The 22,139-nt window shown below is 32.4% G+C and overlaps 5 protein-coding genes across 9 annotated transcripts; 2 read left to right on the top strand and 3 right to left on the bottom strand.

Moving 5' to 3' along the window:
* The first annotated feature begins 129 nt into the window (after positions 1-129).
* Positions 130-4,671, top strand: LOC114183270 (UDP-glucuronic acid decarboxylase 5). 5 transcript variants are annotated; one of them, XM_028070215.2, is made up of 13 exons: positions 130-150; positions 905-1,059; positions 1,658-1,744; positions 1,917-2,004; positions 2,362-2,453; positions 2,542-2,606; positions 2,683-2,771; positions 2,932-3,009; positions 3,125-3,218; positions 3,467-3,533; positions 3,610-3,673; positions 3,784-3,824; positions 4,028-4,671. In XM_028070215.2, exons 2-13 carry the CDS (start codon positions 958-960, stop codon positions 4,211-4,213), a joined length of 1,053 nt encoding a protein of 350 aa, XP_027926016.1. In that variant the 5' UTR covers positions 130-150; positions 905-957; the 3' UTR covers positions 4,214-4,671. The 5 variants fall into 5 exon arrangements, with proteins under 5 accessions (XP_027926016.1, XP_027926015.1, XP_027926018.1 ...); XM_028070214.2 differs by lacking the exon at positions 130-150 and adding an exon at positions 159-326; XM_028070217.2 differs by lacking the exon at positions 130-150 and adding an exon at positions 308-326 and having other exon boundaries at positions 932-1,059.
* Positions 4,672-5,993: 1,322 nt separating this feature from the next.
* On the top strand, positions 5,994-8,993 carry LOC114186333 (ACT domain-containing protein ACR9-like). The gene is made up of 6 exons (XM_028074398.2): positions 5,994-6,425; positions 6,520-6,738; positions 6,837-6,942; positions 7,193-7,544; positions 7,865-8,149; positions 8,614-8,993. Exons 1-6 carry the CDS (start codon positions 6,263-6,265, stop codon positions 8,758-8,760), a joined length of 1,272 nt encoding a protein of 423 aa, XP_027930199.1. The 5' UTR covers positions 5,994-6,262; the 3' UTR covers positions 8,761-8,993.
* A 527-nt stretch (positions 8,994-9,520) lies between these two features.
* Positions 9,521-10,315, bottom strand: LOC114183715 (histone H2A-like). Its single transcript, XM_028070830.2, has 2 exons — positions 10,012-10,315; positions 9,521-9,912 (listed from the first exon to the last, which is right to left on the bottom strand). The coding sequence occupies exons 1-2, from the start codon at positions 10,219-10,221 to the stop codon at positions 9,673-9,675; spliced, it is 450 nt and encodes a 149-aa protein (XP_027926631.1). The 5' UTR covers positions 10,222-10,315; the 3' UTR covers positions 9,521-9,672.
* A 2,226-nt stretch (positions 10,316-12,541) lies between these two features.
* LOC114185185 (histone H2A-like) lies at positions 12,542-13,336 on the bottom strand. Its single transcript, XM_028072760.2, has 2 exons — positions 13,030-13,336; positions 12,542-12,928 (listed from the first exon to the last, which is right to left on the bottom strand). Exons 1-2 carry the CDS (start codon positions 13,237-13,239, stop codon positions 12,689-12,691), a joined length of 450 nt encoding a protein of 149 aa, XP_027928561.1. The 5' UTR covers positions 13,240-13,336; the 3' UTR covers positions 12,542-12,688.
* A 2,614-nt stretch (positions 13,337-15,950) lies between these two features.
* On the bottom strand, positions 15,951-16,748 carry LOC114185186 (histone H2A). The gene is made up of 2 exons (XM_028072762.1): positions 16,440-16,748; positions 15,951-16,341 (listed from the first exon to the last, which is right to left on the bottom strand). Exons 1-2 carry the CDS (start codon positions 16,647-16,649, stop codon positions 16,102-16,104), a joined length of 450 nt encoding a protein of 149 aa, XP_027928563.1. The 5' UTR covers positions 16,650-16,748; the 3' UTR covers positions 15,951-16,101.
* Positions 16,749-22,139: the final 5,391 nt, after the last annotated feature.

Raw genomic sequence — 22,139 nt, 5'->3', positions numbered from 1 at the left:
TAGATAAAATAAAATAAAAAATAGTAAATAAATTTGTCGTTGTTTATTTTTTAAACAATATTTTATCGTAACTGAGGAACCTTCCAGTTCGACAAAACGTGGAACCTAGTACCTTATCTGACTGCCAGTTCACGTGGCACTGCGCATTGTGTAAGTAACCTTAAACCTAGTGTTACTGCTGCTGAGAAACTTTCCTTCTCATGCACTTCACCAAATTCAATTTCGTCTTGCTGAATGACATAGATGATATCATATTCTTCAAAAGGAATTGAATTGCACGTATATTTCAAACTATAATTACTATCATTCGATCCATCTTCTGTTAGGTAGTAAATTATAGTCATAGAAGCAAAATTCAATGTGGGGTTTGGTTTGGTTTGGTTGTGTCGGGTTTTGGTTTGGTTTCTCTTTTCTGAATCTTTACTGCATAATAATAGTTTGGTGTGATTTCCATTACTATTGTCGTTGTCCCGGAGCTTTCATTATGTCCTTCAACTTTCCGTGACTTTCAAGCTTTCCAAATTGAATTATGTTTCTCAGGGGATAATTTTATCTATTGTATGCTTCAAGTTTGCATTTTTTTTTATCAAACTTCCAAATTGAATTTTGAAGTTTGGTGGAATAATATTTCATATTTTGGTTGTCATTCATCTATATAAATGGGTCTGCGATCTTGGAGTAGTGGTAAAACAAGAGTGGTTAGGGTTTTGGTTTGGTGTTTTTGTGGAGCTTGAGATCAGGTGCTTGACTTGCTCTGTTACTCTCTTATTCTGATTGCTTTTAATGGCATTTGTCACTCTTTTCCCTATTTGTTGCTGCAATTCACCCTTTTTAATTAGATATGAGTTCACATGATTTGGGTTGAGAAATTAATATCTTATTTGGTTTAAATGTTCTGTGCTAGGCATTGATCACCCCAACATTCGTGTAGGAATTTTAATTTCTGAGCTCCAAACAATGGCAACGGATTCTTCCAATGGTAATGGACATCACCAGACAACAACATCAACAAAGACACCTCCTACACCATCTCCCCTGCGCTTTTCCAAATTTTTTCAGGTGAAGCATTGATCCTTTTATCTTGATTACCATTTTTCATGCATGATCATTTACGTTTCTTGTTCGATCCAATTTCATTATCCTTTTTTTTATTACAAATTTCTGCTTAAATTGAACTACAACTCAGTACCATGTTGCCTGGAACACAAACACGAGGAGAAACTTGAAAATATTGAAAAGGTTGACAAATGTGGAATGATTTGTGTACCTGGTCATATATAATAATTTAACCACATGCTCTTATCAAAATGTTTGACCATAAACCCAATGTTGTATGTTGTAAATCTTCTAATAAGATACAAGTCGAGATGATCAACATAAGGTCGAAATTTCCATTTTTAAATTTAGCTGTATGTTCATTATATGGATCTTTTGAACTGTGAAAGTTTTTTTCAGTTTTCCTATTCTTTTGCGTAGTGCTAGCTTTGGGTTCTGAATTATGAGAATGAGAACCACCGTGTATGTTCTTTGATCCATTGTCAAAGTATGTTAGGTGTTTCTGAATATGACTTTTGTCAGAATCACCTATTTTGCATAAACCTCTTTTGTCTTATGTTGATCCCATGTTTACATGTATTCCTTTCATTCTTGATAATAGTCCAACATGAGAATCCTGGTTACTGGAGGTGCTGGATTCATTGGGTCTCACTTAGTTGACAGATTGATGGAAAATGAGAAAAATGAGGTCAGCTGGTTAATTTTTTTCTCATAATGTTATACTTATGACGTTCATTCACGATGTAACCGATTTTATACAAATGTCATAACGTGTAATCATCCTATATTTGATAAATACATTAGCTGGAACTAAGTTTGATTTCATAAAGTTCTGCCACAATATCTTTGTGTATAATCAGGTCATTGTTGCTGACAACTACTTCACTGGATCAAAGGACAACCTCAAAAAATGGATTGGCCATCCTAGATTTGAGCTTATCCGTCATGGTAAAGTATCATCTTTGTTTACTGTCAACTATCAATGCCAATGAAATTGTCACATGCAAGATAAAATGAAGATTTTTTATGATTTATCTTTTGCTCACTAACTGATATTTGAGCTTGTAGATCTAGTTTGTGAACTGGTTTCTGTTAACTTAAGGTGTGCATTGAGCGTAAGCTTCAAAGTTGTTACACCATGAATTAAAGAAGTCATTGTTTTTTAACTGTTTCTTAAATAACCAGTTAGTTGAATGGGTTGGGTTGCTGTCAGATGCTGATTCTGCATTACTATGTTCAGCATTACTAAATCACTTTTGTAAACAAATGATGTTGATGCTAATTATGAATTTGATACATTGGTAGATGTCACGGAGCCTTTGCTGATTGAGGTTGATCAGATCTACCATCTTGCATGCCCTGCCTCTCCTATTTTCTACAAATACAATCCAGTGAAGGTATAATTTTGAGAGTCTCATTGCCTTTCTAACCACTTGCCTTGTACTTCACATGCATACTAACCTTAAGGGAGTGATTACTTTACAGACTATAAAGACTAATGTGATAGGCACCCTGAATATGCTTGGGCTTGCAAAGAGAGTAGGAGCAAGGTTGTGATTCTTTTTTAATGATAATCTCAAACCGCTGCCATTAGTTGGTCTTAATTAGTTTGAATTTTACTGACAGGATTTTGCTTACATCAACATCTGAGGTATATGGAGATCCTCTGGTGCATCCTCAACCTGAAAGCTATTGGGGCAATGTTAACCCTATTGGTAGGTTCCTTTATTTCATTCTCATCTTGAACAAAAGAGCTTCTTAAATGGAACTATTTCCATTGATGAATATGAACTCTAAATTACTGGAGATATATGTATCCTTTTATGCATATTCTTAAAGCTGTAGTCTGAGGACTTTAATATATGATGATATCAGGAGTCCGTAGTTGTTATGATGAGGGGAAACGGGTGGCTGAAACTTTGATGTTTGATTACCATAGACAGCATGGCATTGGTAATTTTCGTGTCTTCTTTTCCTCATAGTAGCTTCTCATTTTGTCTAAGGCATATGCAGTAAGTTTTTCCTTTTTCTTTTAACTCCTCGAGGTGTTTTTATCTTTTGAAAATAGAAATACGCATTGCAAGAATCTTTAACACATATGGACCACGCATGAATATTGACGATGGGCGTGTTGTTAGCAATTTCATTGCTCAAGCACTTCGGTAATTACTTGGCTGTTTTCTGGTTTAAATTCATGCTATAATGTTGTTACTTTTGCATGGTTTGTAATGGTTTAACCATTGCATGATTTGTTCCACGATCATGCCTGATTGCAACTCGAGATCAATCACTGATATAATTGTTCTAAATTTTAGTACTTTAAGTTTGGTGACTCACCGTAATTTTTATTTCTTTCTTAAACTTATTTTTATTTTGATTCAATTCTCATATAATGAATGGTTCATTATAGGGGGGAATCCTTGACAGTCCAATGTCCAGGAACTCAAACTCGAAGTTTCTGTTATGTCTCTGACCTGGTATATATCCCGTAGTCTTTGTATCTTCGAATTACTACTACCTGAATGTGATTATGATCTTTATGAGATGTCTCAGGTTGATGGCCTTATCCGCCTCATGGAAGGGCCGAACACCGGGCCAATCAACCTTGGAAACCCTGGTTAGTTTCTACTGCAATACCTGTATTTGGGTGTTGTTAGTTCCTTAGTTGGGAAAGTATATTTACTTTCTTTGACCGTGGTTACTTATCAGAGTATATTTACATTTCAGGTGAATTTACAATGATTGAACTTGCTGAGACTGTGAAAGAGGTCAGTTTTAAGACTTTTTTCTTTATCAGCAGCATTCATTTCTCCTTTTTTCATCAATCCAGTGAACCCATCTGGCTATTTTCTGAAGTAGAACAGCATGTTCATCGTACCAAATCAATACATCATCATCTATATTTATGTGCAGTGTTTGAATGAAAACATTTGGTAGAAGTTTTTATCTAATGTTTTGTGAGTGGTTGCAGCTTATCAATCCTGATGTTGAGATCAAGATGGTGGAGAACACTCCTGATGATCCGAGACAAAGAAAACCAGACATAACAAAAGCAAAGGAATTGTTGGGATGGGAGCCAAAGGTGAAGTTGAGGGATGGTCTTCCACTTATGGAAGAGAATTTCCGTCTGAGACTTGGAGTTGACAAGAAGAATTAGCTCAATTTCTCTCCTTTGGTGGCATGTCAAAAGTAGAAATAATAAGTGAGATGAGTCTGGCTGTTTTCAAAACCTTCATCATTATGATACTGAGAATGTTGGGGTGCCAAAAATTTGGAGTCTATAGCATCACACTGCTATATTTTGTTTTCATTTGGCAGAAGACTACATCATGTCACTTCAAATTTTGCGGGTTAAAAGACAAGTGAATTGAGCTTCTTTTTTTTCCTGTATTCTGGTTATATTTTCAACTTTTCTTTCTTTAATGTCTTTGAGAACTGAGCTTTAGGATGTTATTTGAATAGTGTGGAGTCATGCCATTTACTCTGATGCAAGGTCTAAACCCAAGTCTATGATTTTGAAGTGAAACTGATTCACAATACCTCAGTCGAAATTCATTTTATGTTGTATAATTGAGCACAATTGTTTTGCAATAAAGTTCTATTCAAACTTCATCATATCATCTTGTCTGGTGTTGGAAGGAACTAATCTCAGATAGTTTTAGATATTATTTCCTGCAGTTTTAAGGATTATGAAAACAGTAAAAACAATCGTACGAGTACGAGAAAAAAAAATCCAGTGTTAGTTAATTTTAAGTAGCTGCAATCACATTCTTTCGAATAACTAGTCAAAAACTAATTTATAAACAGATTAATATTTGATCACTTAAAAGTTGAAATTGTTTTTGAGACTCCGAAGTTAAGTATATTGTTCCATTCAATAAAATATACTCATACTATAAATATTTTCTATATTATTATTCAATTATATATTTTATTTTATTTTACAATCCAGTCACATATTGTTATGTATTTTACAATTATTTAATTTTATAATAATTTCTTCACAAATCATATATAAGAATATTTTTTATTAATTGACGGTATGAGAAATTGTGTAGTATATGAACAAAAATAACGAATATAAGAACTAAATTGAACAAAAAAATAATATTATCAGAAATTGACACGTGGCACTAGCATTGACAGGTGGCACAATTGTGACTTGACACGTGGACACTTTTTTTGAAATTAAAAAAAATTTAAAAAATTTAAAAAAATTTAAAAAAGAATTTAAAAAAAATCAAAAAAAATCAAAAAAAAATCAAAAAAACCAGGAGCTGACACGTGGCATGTACTATTCAAAAACGTTAATTATTTAAACAACGTTAGTGAAAAGAACCAAATTCACCACAATTTGACGAAAATGAGGACCTAATTGAACATAAAACAAAAATAGGGACCAAATGTATATTTAAGCCTTAAACTTATACAAAACTGAGAAGCATTTTTATAATTTTTGTGATCCTTTTTGTAATCAGAACAAGAGTCTTATTTGGATAATTTATATTGACTTTTACTAAAATTCTTCGTTCCTTAGATTAATCAAATAAACAAAAAAATATTCAAAAATAGTAAAAAGTAAAACATATACGAAGCTAGAATTGATCCAATCAACCTTTTATCACAATTATGTGGAAAACAGCCCCAACAGTTGTATCAAAATCCGATCGTGGATTTTATTTTATCATTGAAAATTAATAAATCACTCGCAATGATCTTACATGTTTAAAAAAAAAAAAAAAAAGACATTTTTCACCATTAGATTGTGTTTACTTCATTCTGTGATTGCTTTCCCTGTGCAGAATATCCTAGTCTTTGCTAGAATTTACTCCTTTCTCCTTTTTGTTTCATGAGCATAACGTGATAAGCACATCGGAAGCAGATTTGTAGAGGAAATCATAGCCTCAGAAAACAAAAAGTTAACCACAGTAATCACCATAACCCGCCACCTCAAAAGCGGTGCTTTCGCCATTGCTGACGTGTGCTTCTTCAACACCACCACTTGCAACTTGCAACCATAATAAGCATCACGCTACAAAAACAAAAAAAAACAAAAAAACACTTCCTAATGTCATCATGCATACATGGGTTCCTGTCTTCGATTTGGCATACTCCCATGATAATAATATTACCCAAACCTTAACTTTAACCTTAACCAACCATCGTTTCCTTTGACCTGCCAACTGTACAGTGCTTTGTGGCTCCTATGATGGGAGTCTCGGGCGCCGATGACGACGTCGTTCAAATCCAGCATCCGAACAAGCCCGGCGACCCTTTCATCGTCACCGTCAATTGCCCCGACAAGACCGGCCTCGCCTGCGATATCTGCAGAGTCATTCTCGATTTCGGTCTCTGCATTTTCAAAGGAGGTTTTTTCAGTCTCAAAAAACTTTCTTGATCCCCTTCGATTCTTCATTCTATTTTTAATGCCTTTAATGGACCCCATTTGAATGTTTCCTTTAGATGTTTCAACCGATGGTGTTTGGTGTTACGTTGTGTTGTGGGTCATTCCACACTCCCTGTTGCTTCCCGTTAATTCCTCTTATCTGATCCTCAAAGAACGACTTCAGGGAATTTGTCCTCCTTGTTTAGCCTCCTTTTATCTCGTCCAGCAGCCTTCCAGATCTTCTCCTGTTTATCTGTTGAAGTTCTGTTGCCTTGATCGAAAGGGGTTGTTACACGGTAATGGAAATAGTGTCGCTTGAAATCATGTTTCGTCTGGTGTGTTTTGTTTGTTCTAATTGTCTTTGTTGATGTTGTTTATATATGTATGGTTGTAGAGGTAACAAAAGTGCTCTCGGAGCTTGAACTTACCATTCAAAAGGTGAAAGTGACCACAACACCGGATGGTAGAGTGTTGGACCTATTTTTCGTGACAGATAACAGGTGAGTGAGTCAAAAATTTGATTCGTAAAATCAAGAATGTAAAGTTTCTGATGGAATCTGTTGATAATCCTGTGTGAATCTCAAGTTCTTTTCATGTCAGTTCTTCTGTTCTTCAAGACTGTTATGGTTATCATAAATTGTCTAAGAATTTGTTTGGCTGAACATCTGTAGTATTTCAAGTAAAGGAAAGATATTTGGAGTGAATTCTGTTGTTTATAAGTAATCAACATTTGCTTCAATGTTCTTTTAGGGAACTTTTACACACGAGAAAGCGACAAGATGAGACATGTGAAAGACTGAATGATGTTCTGCGAGACTCGTGTATCAGCTGTGAACTTCAATTGGCGGGTTCAGAGTATGAGTATAATCAGGGTATCTCTTCTCTATCTCCTGCTTTAGCTGAGGAGTTATTTCAATGTGAGTTATCAGAAAATGAAGTTCGTTCTCAAGCTCTTAGTCCTGATATGGCAAAGTTGAAGAAAACCATCGTAACACTAGACAATGCCTTAAGCCCAGCTCACACGCTTGTTCAAATACGATGTGCTGATCACAAGGGTCTTCTTTATGACATTATGAGAACATTCAAGGACATGAATATAAAGGTATAAATTTCTCTTCCGAGATTGTGTGTATAAAGCTAGAAAAACCACAATCATGCATCTGATTTCGAAAATCTGTCGGTTGATTTCCATACTTTTTTATCTGTTTTGTGCACGTATTAGTTACTTTTAGGAGACATCATTTTGATTGAGGAAATTAGATGGTGCAAACTTCGGAACTGGCTTTCATATATCAGTAATCATTCATCTTATCGTGGATAAAAATGATTTGAATGAAAAATGAAAATGTCTTGAATTTCTGGTTTTTCTGTCAACTAAAACGTTTTAGCAGTTTGCTGACACTTTTAAAGTTTTCTTCTTAGATTTCATATGGCCGATTTTCACCCAATTCAATGGGATATCGTGAGTTAGATATATTTATTCAGCAGAAAGAAGGAAAAAAGATTTTGGATCTGGAGAAGCAAAGTGCACTGTGCTGTCGTTTGAAACTGGAAATGCTTCATCCATTGCGAGTAATCATTGCCAACCGAGGACCAGATACCGAACTATTGGTCGCTAATCCAGTTGAGCTATCTGGAAAAGGAAGACCTCGAGTTTTTTATGATGTCACATTGGCTCTCAAAACACTTGGAATTTGTGTTTTCTCGGTAAGAAAATTCAGAAATGTAACACCAAGTCTGGAATATCTTTGTTGATATAAAATATAACTGCATTTCAAAATAAGCATGCATAGATACTGCTGCATATAGTTTTGTGTTTGTAACTTAGTTCCTTTCATATATAATCTATCTGTTTGTATTGGCATTGAGAAAACAATTCTCACACTTTCGAAAAAAAAAAATGCCAATTTCACTGTAAATCTTTAACTGTCATTAATTTGGATACACATACCAATTTAGTGATTTACATTCAACAGTTTATAATAAACTCTATCGAAATCAATTCTATTCAATTTTAAAACAAATGGGTCCATAGTTCCTTCCCCTTGTCATAAAAAAGTGTGGGGATCATATTTGGCAGTTCCAATGTTAGGATGCTTTGATTTGGAGTAAACAACTCGTTCACTGACAAAGTGTGGGGATCCTAATCACTTGATTTGGTTTTGTGATAGGCTGAAGTAGGAAGGCATTCAACTTCAGAGCGTGAATGGGAGGTGTACAGATTTCTCTTGGATGAGAACTGTGAGCTACAATTAACAGGTGTTGCTGCTAGAAATAAGATTGTAAATAAGGTTAGAAGAACCTTAATGGGTTGGTAAATATTATTTTTTTTTTCATCACAATATGTATAAAAATTGTGGGTGTTGCAATATGAGCCATGTACCATCGAGTGTCTTATAATTCTTACTTATATTGTTATTGGGTTTTCGCTCTGTAGTTCCACTATGTTTGGTCTTGCTGGTTTTATGGGTTTAGAAGAAATACGATGCACAAAAAGTTTCAGATTGTATTGCTTAGTGCCTACTATGATGCACAATATGATTCCCTTCCACATTTATCGCATTACATATAAAATTCAATCTCTCAACGATGCATAATATGCGTCAACCATTAGAAACAATTCACAGCAGTATACCAATGTGTGTTCCCAAAATTTCTACTCCCGACATCTCAGCATCAACACCAAACATTTCCAAACCTCTTTACCACGAAATCACCCCAAAATTAGAGTTGCACAGACGAAAAAAAAACACACAATTTCCAAGTCCATGGTCATATCAAAATAACTAGAACTCAATGAATAAACAATAAAAGAATTTATAAATTCTTGATCTTTCAGTGCAATACAGTTTATTCGATGTATTTTTAGGAATACAAAATTCAAGAAAAAATGAAAACTTCACTGAAAGAAACCAGAGTCCATTAAGAATCGGACTAACCCATTATTTACGCCATTGAAATTGGCACACACCTCATCTTTAATTATTTACCAACACAGAATATTATGAAGTACAATCTCAGTATCAAAAAAGGTTAAACAAACCAAATTCAAATAAACAGTTAGCATAAGAAGAATAGTGGCCGAAAACAAGATGGTTTTTCCATTAATTCATAAACTCCTTTTCACAACGCAATTAGACGAAACTTACAGTGTTTCAAACATCAAATATTCCTGTTACAACAAAAAAGAACCCTAAAGACTAGTATACATAACTAAATTAGAATATAATCTAAGCCTTCTTAGGGGACTTCGTGGCCTTGGATGGAGATTTGGGTTCCTTGGAAGCTTTCTCAGTCTTCTTAGGCAACAAAACAGGGTTAATGTTGGGAAGCACACCACCGTGAGCAATTGTGACTCCCGCAAGCAATTTCCCCAACTCCTCATCGTTCCTCACGGCCAGAAGCACATGTCTGGGAATAATTCTGTTCTTCTTGTTGTCGCGAGCAGCATTTCCAGCCAATTCAAGCACCTAAACAATCCAACCCACACCAAAACACAATCAATCACCACAGTCCAAAAATTAACCACAATCAAGAATCACTAGTTCATGCAAGAAATGCGAAATTACCTCAGCAGCTAGGTATTCAAGTACAGCAGCCAAATATACTGGAGCACCGGTTCCAACACGCTGCGAGTACCTTCCTTTTTTCAAATAACGCCCAATTCTTCCAACGGGGAATTGGAGACCAGCCCTCACGGACCTTGCCACCGGTTTCTTCTTTGGCCCACCACCCTTTCTTCCTCCAGCGCCCTTCTTAATCTTTCCACCGGCGTCCATGTCGGACCCTAGAAATGAGCTGAGCTTAAAATTTGAGAGACGGAATGAGGAATGAAAAATGAGAAATGTTAAGAGTGTGATGAGAGGGAAGAGCTCAGACAGCTATAAATATAGTTTTCCGCGCTCAAGTTCAGACTGCACAGATATACGGTTCTCACGCAAATATGCACCGTTGGATTGGATTTCATCTACGCTTCATGTGTTGTTCTATATGGCGATCCGTGTGTTTTCTAAGTGACCAATCAGGTGCTGCTTTTGTCGACGTTTTTTTTTTTTCTTTTATTATCTACCACTTTTAGAATGCATTAATATAGGGGAGATAAATACAATACATTCTATACCAGGAGGCTTTTTAACGTTATGGATGTAGTTATTCTTATTTTTTAAATGATTTCTAAAAGCAAAAACTGCTGAAAATATCTAAAATATATACACTGTGTTTAAGAAACTAAGATTTACATGAAAATTAAAAACAAAATCTCTTACTGAAAGCTTCTTGCTGTTTAAAGGAAATGATAACTTAGTCTTTAACTTATTAAATAAAATTAAAGGCAGGTTACACTAGTAGTCTATAGGATAACTAAAAGTAAATATTAAAAACCTAAAGTATTAGAGCAATGAAAAATATTTTTCCTACTTATTATTTGATAAACTAAAGTAATTAATTATCTTCATACAAGAAATAACATAAAAAATAGAGCATGTATTATTTTTATTTTATTTTTCCTGATTTTTATGATTGCACTTAATCAGAGTAGACAATGCTCACAAATGAACGGATTTATCATGTTGATACTTGTTTATCACTGGTCACATATTGCCCTGTGTCATTGACTTCTTTACTCATTCATATCTATTTTCTACATATAGTTGGAGATTCTTAAATAAATTTGAATTTATTTTCACCTAATTTAGGTTGTGTGGATGGGATAATTATTCAAGAAAGTAATGGTTTTTGTAGGATTCTGTTTCACTAGTTAATACTCTTGATTGTTGTTATTATTGAAGGATGTACAATTAAATAAGGATGTACAATTAGATAAGAACTTAATCCGGATAAAAATTGTCAACATTTTTTAAAGCAAAAAAATCACCTTAAATCCATTTAGGATAAAGTGCTTTATTAGAGCATCATCCAAGAAACTACTTTCATCAACACCAAAAAAAAATGGAGAAGCTTAAATCTCTATTCGTGTGTAATATAATACATCTATGCAATAAAAGAAAACACTTGAAAAAGAAAATAACATTTGCCGGAAAATATCATGATTAGAATACATAAAAGATAAACCACTTTGAAAAACAAAGCCATATATTTGGTTAAAGAAAAAAATATTTTAACCCATTTTTTTTATCTACTTTTAACCGATTGTTTTAATCATCATTAAATCATCGTTTTTTATTCTTTTTAATAATGTGATATAATGATCTAATGATAATTGAAATGATGAATTAAAAGTAGGTAAAAAAATGGATTAAAGTACGTTAAAGTTGACTGGTACTGAATTAAGACACAATGTATTTATCAAATTAATGTTCTTATTCTTTAACCAATATTTGATTGAGGGAGTTAAAATCTTTGCTTTGCAAAATTCATTTAAAAACTGCAATTTCTTAATACATCACTGAATAAAAATGCTTCTGATATGTAGCAGAGCTTGATATAACAATAATTTCATATTTATGGGATGATTTGAATTAGACTTCAATTTCATCACTCACGGGATATTGCTTACATCAACTTCATGGGTATAGGGAGATCCTCTTGTGCATTCTCAACCTGAAAGCTATTGGGGCAATGTAATCCCTATTGGTAGGTTCTTCTATTTCATTCTCAACTTGCACAAAGAATTTCTTAAACCATTAGACACAATTAACTCATAAGCCATTAATTTGCAGCATCTCTATATCGTGTAAGGTATACAAATAAATGATTGACACTACAATTTCTTTTTCATTAACTAAGCATCTAAATAGAAAATTTCAGTATCACTGTACGAAGAACACTAAACAAAAACAGAGTTCCAAAGACGATAAAAATAAAAGCCACAATAAAATCTTTAAAATCAACACAGCTAGTCATATGATATATTTTAATAGTAATTCAAAACACAAGAAAAATTAAAAACTTAAACCGACACAAACTTAAATTATAACAAAATCAAGCCCACTAATAATCTGGTGAACCCATAAAATGCGCCACGAAATTAGCATTTACAAAATTTACTTATTTACCAACATATTAAACTTGGAATTCATTTCTGTGTAACAAATCGATAAAGCACACAAAGATTGAAAAAGGAGTGGACATAGAACATAATTGGGCGAAAACAAGAGGGTTTTCACATTAATGAACAAAATTCACAAACACAATAAGACGAAACTTATAGCTAAAACATCAAATTCCCTTCTTGTCACAACCAAAGAACCCTAAACACCGATATACATAACTAAATTAAAACATGGTCTAAGCCTTTTTGGGAGACTTGGTAGCTTTGGAAGGAGACTTGGGTTCCTTAGAAGCTTTCTCAGTCTTCTTAGGCAACAAAACAGGGTTAATGTTGGGCAACACACCACCGTGAGCAATTGTGACTCCGGCGAGCAATTTCCCCAATTCCTCGTCGTTCCTCACGGCAAGAAGCACATGTCTGGGAATAATCCTGTTCTTCTTGTTGTCACGGGCAGCATTTCCAGCCAATTCAAGCACCTACACAATCGAATCCATACCAGAACAAAATGAATCACCACAAAACAAAAAAATTAACGCCGATTAGCAAAAATTGATTGATGCAACTAATGCTAAGTTACCTCAGCAGCTAGGTATTCAAGAACAGCAGCAAGATAAACAGGAGCACCAGTTCCCACACGCTGAGCGTATCTTCCCTTTTTCAAGTAACGACCAATTCTTCCGACAGGGAATTGGAGACCCGCCCTCACGGACCTGGTGACCGGCTTCTTCTTTGGCCCACCACCCTTTCTTCCACCGGCACCCTTCTTGATCTTTCCACCGGCGTCCATGTCGGAACCCTAGAAATTAGATGCGCTTAAAAATTGAAAGAGGGAGCAAGATATGAGAGAGGGTAGGAGTGTGTTGTGAAGAAGATCAATTGACACCGTGCTGTAGATATAGTTTTCCTCGCTCAAGTTCTAATTAAAAGGATACCTTTTTCATGCACGTATTCACCGTTGGATTGCATTTAATCTACGCTTCACGTTTCTCTATGTGGCGATCCGTGTGCTTCTAACTGACCAATCAGGTGCTGTTTTACCAGCTTCTATTTCTTTTCTTTATTATTTAGATATGTCTATTTCTTTTCTTTATTACTTTTATATGTCTATTTCTTTTAGTTTGTATTTATATGTAAAGAATTGGTACACATTTTTCTTTTAATTTTATCCGTTTTAATTAATTATTATTTTAAATTAAAATGATTGTATTTCTACTTTTAAATAAATTTAAATTTAAACTTAAATATTCTTAATTGTAAAATTATCATTTTAGTGTTTTATCTTTTCAAAATTAAAAGTTATTTTAATTCTGTTGTTTTTTTTAAATTAAATTAATTATCTATAATAAAACAAGTTACTAGTATCTCTATAATATATGTGTTTCTGCTAGTCACTTTTAGAATGAATTCATATAAGAAAAATAAGTACAAATACATTCTATATAAGTGTTTCTTATGTGATGTAGTTATTTTTTAAATGATTTATAAAACAAAGACTCCTAAAAATATTTAAAATATATATATATATATATAGGATGCGTAGGAAATTAAGAATACTGAAATGGCAAACTAATATTTACTATCATATTTTCAATTAGTTGCTTGTAATGACTATAGTACTTTTTAACTTAATTCTTATCTCTTGTGAGTTTGAATCTATGAAGGATTGGATTATCAATTTTATCGCATTTATCCTTATTAAATATTTATAAAATTTCCTGAAGAAGTTCCATTTGTGAAATAAAAAAAAAAAATCTCAACATCACAAAACTTTTAGGTCAAGAAAATAGTCCATTTGTCCAAGATCTATCTTATCAAATTCATGCATCATAAAATATTGAAGTTCTTCAAACATATTCTCATCCTTTTCACAAGATCATCAACACACAAACACAACCAATATTTACCTTCATTTTCTACTTTAACCCCTCAAAATCTTCTTATTGAAAGAAACAATTTATAGGACTATACATGATTCACGGTGCCTATTTTAATCCATATAAAGAATATTGTTTTGCTTATAAACATTCTATTTATTGTATTTTATTGAATGAGTAGGCGATTGATTAGTGAAAAAATATTAATTAACTTATACATGAAAGAATATAGAAATCATATCTATTTGAAAAATATCTCGTACTTTTTTAGCAATAATCGAAATCATCATACATATTGTTTTCATACGTGTGACAAACACAAAAATCTTTGATTTGTACCGTACTTTTTTTACATATTTTTCCAAACAAACTTGTTTTATATTGTTCTTCGTCGTCATTTTTATTTATTTTTATCTTATATATGTATTTCACAACTAGAAAAAAAAAATTGCTTCAATCATTATATCCATTTTTTTTTATTTGTATCCACTTTCAGGGTGTATTTATTTTCAGATAATTACTGCTGAAAATATAAAGTAGGGAATGACCCGTGTGATTAACTTTAAAGATTTACATAGATTCAAGGGAGGGATTGTTTAACATCTCTCTAAGATGAAAAAATCGAATTGAATTATTTCAAAAAATAGTTCCCATTTTTATAATAATAACAATTATTATTATTCCTATTAATTTTTTTATACAAAAACTAGTAATTTAAGTTTGATTTTTAATTAATTTTACCTTTCATTCGTTTTTTCTCCAAAGGTTGAGATCTTATTCAAACAGAAGTTGGACCATTTGTCATACATGAAAATTTATTGAATATTTTCCCTTATAAAATCACTCATTAAAGTTGGTTGTCTTCTCATCTTGCATTCTCATAATGGATGAGAACTAAGAGTTTCAGTTAACAAATAATGCTGCTAGAAATAAGATTGTGAATAGGTTAGAAGAACCTTAATGGGTTGGAAAGAAACCTCTTTTCATCACAATACGTGTACAAATTATGGGTGTGGCAACATGCGCCGTGAACCCTCCAGTGTTTTCTGATGATTACTTATATGTTCATTGTGTGTTCGCTCTGTAATTCCACTTGCCCAAGTTCGATCTTTGGTTTTAAGGGTTCAAATAAAATACAATGCACGAAAAGCTTCAAATTGTGTTTCTCAGTACCTACTATGATGCACGATGTTCACAGCCACATTAATCGCATTACAAAAAGAAATGTAACCTCTCAACGCTGCAAAATATGCGTCACCCATTACACACAACTAACATACAAGACATCAATTTGTAGAAGGTTCAAGACCATGAGCAGTACACAAAATCTTTGACCGCAACCAACAATAACCAAGTACTGTTAATGTCTCAACATAACAAGCAGCAAATTCAAGTTCTAAGAATAATCAAAAACTTCAACTGACAATTACTTGAATCTAGTAAAAAACAGAGCCCACAAAAAAGCAGATTAACCAATTAATTGCCCAAGGAAAATGGAAAACAACATTCTATAATCCTTAATGACTTTTCAACTAGCTACCCTAAGAATTAATATCTCTGTATCCAAAAGGTAAAGAAAAGAAAATAAATAAATAAATAAATAAACAGTTACCATGGGAGAAACTTGGGCGAAAACAAGATGGTTTTCAATTAATGAACAAACTTCAACAAGTACACAACTAAACCACACTTTAGTGTTTCAAAGGAAAAAATCCTTTCTTGATACAACCAGAGTACCCTAAAGACTGATATACAAAACTAAATTAAAATGTAGTCTAAGCCTTCTTGGGAGACTTGGTGGCCTTGGATGGAGATTTGGGTTCCTTGGAAGCCTTCTCGGTCTTCTTAGGCAACAAAACAGGGTTAATGTTAGGTAGCACACCACCGTGAGCAATTGTGACTCCAGCAAGCAATTTCCCCAATTCCTCATCGTTCCTCACGGCCAGAAGCACATGTCTAGGAATAATCCTATTCTTCTTGTTGTCACGAGCAGCATTTCCAGCCAATTCAAGCACCTACACAATCAAATCCACACCAAAACACAATCAATCGCCACATCAAAATATTAACCACAGTTAACAACCACTGATTGATGCAATTAATGCTATGTTACCTCAGCAGCTAGGTATTCAAGAACAGCAGCCAGATAAACAGGAGCACCGGTTCCCACACGCTGAGCGTATCTTCCCTTTTTCAAGTAACGGCCAATTCTTCCGACAGGGAATTGGAGACCAGCCCTGACGGATCTAGTGACTGGCTTCTTCTTTGGCCCGCCACCCTTTCTTCCGCCGGCACCCTTCTTAATCTTTCCACCGGTGTCCATGTCGGAACCCTAGAAATTAGCTGCGCTTGAAAAATAAGTGGGGAGAGAGGAACGAGAAAGATTAAGAGTGTGTTGTGAAGAAGATGCGTTGACACGGTGTTATAGATATAGTTTTCCGCGCTCATGTTCTTATTAAAGGAATACCGTTTTCATGCACGTATTCACCGTTGGATTGTATTTAATCTACGCTTCATGTTTCTCTATATGGCGATCCATGTGTTTCTAATTGACCAATCAGGTGCTGTTTAGGGCTATTTTTTTTTTCTCTTTTAAAATCCATTCGTATAGGGAAATAAATTCGAATACATTCTATACCAAGTGTTTTTGTAACGTTATTGAAGCAGTTACTTTTTAAATGATTTATAAGATAAAAAAACTCCTGAAAATGTTTAATATATATATATATATATACTGCGTGGATGAAACTAAAATTTGAGTGAAGATTAAAAACAAAAGCTCATACCAAAAGCTTCCCGCTATTCAAAGGAAATTATAACCTGATTTTAACTTGATGAAATAAAATCACACGATGGTTGCATTTGTAATCTATGCGACAGTAGGACAATTAAAGGTAAATATAAAAAACTTCAAGTATTAGAATAATTATAAATGTTTCTCCTACTTATTATTTGATAAACTAATGTAATTAATTTTCTTAATACAATAAATAACAAAAATTATAAAATAGATATTTAAATCTTAAACATATGAATCTTTTACATCAATATTAACTAATAAATAAAGATGGAATTCAAATTTGATATTTTTACCGATTGAACGTCTTTTATTGACTTGAATGTTAATTTTTTTAGATTATATTTGATTAAGTAATACTTACGGGTATTACTAAATTTTGAAAATTATCATATAAACACTAATGTAGAATTACGAGGTTTTTTTTATAAAAATGAATCAGTTTAATGATTAATTACATTGTAGAATCAGTTTAATAATGATTTAACTTTTTTTTTCAACTTATATATTATTTCTAAAATTTTATATACTTTTTTAAAAAATAATTTTTTAATAATTTGATTAAAAATATTTTAAATAAAATTTTTAAACTTAGTATTTAAAATTTTTTTATTACATTTTATTATAAAATTTACAATAATGAAATTTGATTAAAATATTTTGAATAAAATTTTATTAAAATTTTGATATTTTAAAACTTAATATTTTAAATTTTATTATTACATTTTATTATGAAATTTACAATAATTAAATTTTATTTTAAATATTTTTAACCAAATTATTGAAAATTCATTTTTAAAAGAAAATATATAAACTTTAGAAATTATATAAAAGTTATAAAAAAATTGAGAGGAGTAAAATTATTAATAAATTGCTACTGCGATGTAATTAATTAGTAAAATGACATTTTTGTAATAAATGGGTCAAAACTACCTACTTTTATAAACAAATCTATCCTACAATATAATTAATTGTAAACCGACCCATTTAGTCAAAACAACCTATTTTTATAAAATAATCATAAAATGGACATGATGTAAGATCGATTATAAAAAAAACAATGTAATTAAAAATGTGGGGACAGTTTTGTAAATATTAAGAAGTTTATTATATCAGTTATAGAAGGAATTGATCGGTTATAGAAAAAATTGGATGTAAAATCTTAAAGTAAAAAAAAAAATCCTTATTAAATCATTTACAGAAAGCATCGATTTAATAATTATTCTCTCTTCTTTTTTTTCCACGATAAGCTTCGCCTCTTCTCTTCGAGAGAACCCAAAACCCTCACTCATCTTCTTCTATATTTTATCTCCCCACATTGTGCTTCATCTTTTTTCTTCACTGCCAGTATCCCCATCGCACTTCAAAACTCGCCGATTTCAAACAATGTCACACTCAAACGTCGATAAGATTCCGCTGCTTGCCTTTTTCTCGCTCGCATCGTCTATGACACCCCTTTATAGAAAGGTGGTTCTTTTGTTCTGGACGTTGCTGCCAATGGTAGGAAGGTGGGTCTTTGGTTTCATCTTCCCCTAATCTTAGGGTTTAAGGTTCCAGTGGTAGGAATGTGTCTAGAAATTTTCCATTCTCTATTAAACATTTGGGCTATGTAAATGTTTGGACATTCATGATATTGTTGCTATCTGGAAAACATTTCCCTTATTTCATGTGTGTACTTTTTTGTGTTGTGTTCTCTGAATGAATGGAGGAGGAAAAACGGGGATGGTGAATGGTTGGAAGGTATGTGCAAGGAAGATGAGAGGATGATTTTTTTTTTCACTTCAATGTCATATATTATATCATTTGTTCTACAACTGATCTAACTTATTTGATCAGTCGAGTTCAAAATTGATGTAATATGCTCTAAACAACCGACATAAAAAGTAATTTTTGTATTATAAACCAATTTGTAGTTTATTATCATTTATGTAATATAATTTCATTTGTGGAATAAATTTTTAAATCCACTCTAAACTTATAAAGAGAGTGAAAGTTAATGTGTAGGTCCGAGCAACAATCGAGTTGGATCAGATTCATACTCATATCGATAAATCCAACATAACTTGAATGTCTTAATCTTGAGAAATAATACATTTTCTACGAGGTCGGTTGAGTACTCTTAACTCCCAAAACCTTTGTCTTCCCCTCTCCTTGTCCTCTGTCTGGTCGGTCTCCATGATTGTTGGTTCGTCCAAACCGTTTGGATGGTACTTGTAAAAGACACTCTAATGGTTAAGTGAGAAAGAGTCTAAACGCATGGGTATTAAATATAGTAATCAATGTAACCAACCACCTTGGACCTTTTATTCATATTACTTGTAATAGGATTTTACATACCATTGGACCCAATCATATCTTAACACGAATATCAAAGTGGTTTATGTTAATCTATTTCTAAATGGGTTTAATTGTATCGATCGTTTAATATCTATTTGATACATGTAAAAAGAAATATTTGAGATATAGTTGAATGATGTCCTAATTTGTTTCCATATTTGCCAAATGCAAGATAAAAAGTTTTTAAAAAATTATATCATATTTTTTTATTATATCTTTTTTGTAACCAAACTTGTTTTACACTACTTTATATTTTATTTATTTTTTATCATATATATTCATTTTACAACAACCCTTTTCCAATAGGCAACACAACCGGTTCCTAAATATTTTTTTTTGTGTGGCTTCAATCTTTGCATTTGTTGTTGCTTTCCAATTTTCCTCTTCTAGGGCTTAGTTGGCATAGTCAAAACAATTTAAATCATTTGTTGTAAAATCACTCACCCATGTTGGTTGTCTTCTCATCCCACATCAAGGGGTTAATTTTTCACTCAAGATAGATACATTTTTGTTTGTTCTTTGATGTTGTTTTCGTTGGGTTCAATTATTTTCTCAGGTAATGTATGTGCTCATTTATCATCATTATTCCAATCCAAGTAAAAAAAAAAATATCATCCATATGAGTTTTACATCACTCTCACTTTTGTCTTCTTCAAACATTACATCTTAACTTTTTATAATCATCTTAAAACAAAATCATACAATTAATTATGGGGCTTTGACTCATGAGATTTTTTTTTTAAAAGTGTCATTAGGTTTTGTTCTTACCAAGATCCAAAGTGTGAATCTCTGTATAGATGACAAGATCCTAGTGGTGACTTAAATGATCCTAACACCTGGAATTGAATTCCTTGTTGTTCCAAAGGGAGAGATTCACCTGCAAAAGGCTCACTGACTCTCAAGTCAAAGACTCTATGACTCTTAAGTGAGTAAGAGAATAATGATCTTTTTAGTGAGATTGTATGAGTGAGTATGTGTATTCCTTGGGAAATACTAAATGTATTTATAGGGCCTTTTAGGCCTTGGATCCATATACTAAAATAGGTAATGTAATATGAAGCGATATCACTAAAATAACGATACCTCAAATAAGCAATAATAATAATGCAATACCTTGTCTCTTATACCAAATATCTTGTAAATATTTGGTATCAAGGAATATCAAAATGTAATCAAACTACCGAGATTTGTCATAATTACCGTAATTATGTAAATATTTGTCTTGATAGATGTATCTCATAATGTTTTGTAATATTTTTGGTGATGAGACTGATTGGGTCGCATTACTTAGCATCATCTATTGGACCGAACAGGTACAAATTTTGTAAAGCTGTCAAAATGGGTTTGAATTCGTGAGCCAACCCGACCCACCATGGGTTCGAACTGGGTTGGGTTGAAAATTTGTTATAAATTTCAATACAAGTTAATTTCTGACCCAACTCACCTAGAACTCACCCGAGTTGAACCCGTGGTGAGTCGGGTTGGCTCACCAATTTGCAAATAAAGAGTCACACAAATATTTTTTGTTAAGTTGAGTTTTGCATTTGAGTTAGATTAGGTTTTTTTTTAGCTAACACATAAATAGTTTGTATTTTTTTGATTTTGGTTTGTATTTAGAGTGTATTGAAGTTTATTTAGATTTTAATTAGAATTAGAATTTAGTTTTGACTGAAAAAAAAATAAAAAAAAAATTATTATTTTTAATTAAGTGAGTCCTTGAGCCAACTCGTTTAACCCACCAACCTGTATGGACGGGGTCGGGTTCGAATTTTTTTGGCTCACTAATAAGTGAGTCAGATTGGGTTGGTTCACTAAATGATCAACCTGTGATGAGTCGAGCTGGGTTACCCATTTTGACAACTCTAAAATTTTGTTCTTTTACATTTAAGAATATGGACATGATATATACGTCTAAATACATTAACATAATTTGATAATGGTTTGATCTACTCCAACCCTCTTTTAGAGTGTGTTCCGATTCAAACATGGATTTGAGAGATATGACGGGATGAATTTGGATGAATTTGAAGGTTAAATTTATGATATTTATTTTAAAAGATATAGAGGTAAAAGTGAATAAATTTTAATAGATTAAACTGTAGAATTATTATTTTTTCATTAATATTATTATTTTATATCTTATAGTTAAAATTAGTATATTATTGTTATTAAAATTATTATTTATTTATTATTATTATTATTGTTATTTATTATTAGTCGTACTTATTTTTATTATTATTATTTAATATTATTTCTATTATATATATTATTTTTTATTTTCAACAACGGGAAAGTGGTTCCTTCCGACCCATAACTGTGCCTCACTCTTTCCAACACCAAAGCATGCACGTGAAAACATGATTTAAACAAAGATATTATTGTCAAAGCCATCTATCACTCTCACCTTAAGCAACATCCAAAAAAACTCATCCTCCCGCCAATCCGCTATTTTCCTCACCTTCAATGACTTTAAAAAGTCAAGTTTTCATCTTATACGCTTCAAAGTTTCATTATCAAATAACATTCCTTTGTATTTATTAAATTGAACCCTTTACCTTTTGTAAGTACTTTAGCAATACTCAAATATCTTTTTAACGGCATAACATTTTTCATTAGCATACTTCAATAATCATATAGTTTACCATCAAATAGTTATTTAAAAAGGTGAAATAAAGAAAT

The sequence above is a fragment of the Vigna unguiculata genome, chromosome 5 (assembly GCF_037176805.1).
Source record: "Vigna unguiculata cultivar grain cowpea cultivar isolate G323 ecotype 2 chromosome 5, ASM3717680v1, whole genome shotgun sequence".
NCBI classification, from domain to species: Eukaryota; Viridiplantae; Streptophyta; class Magnoliopsida; order Fabales; family Fabaceae; genus Vigna; species Vigna unguiculata.
This window is presented reverse-complemented; position numbering and strand designations above follow the sequence as displayed.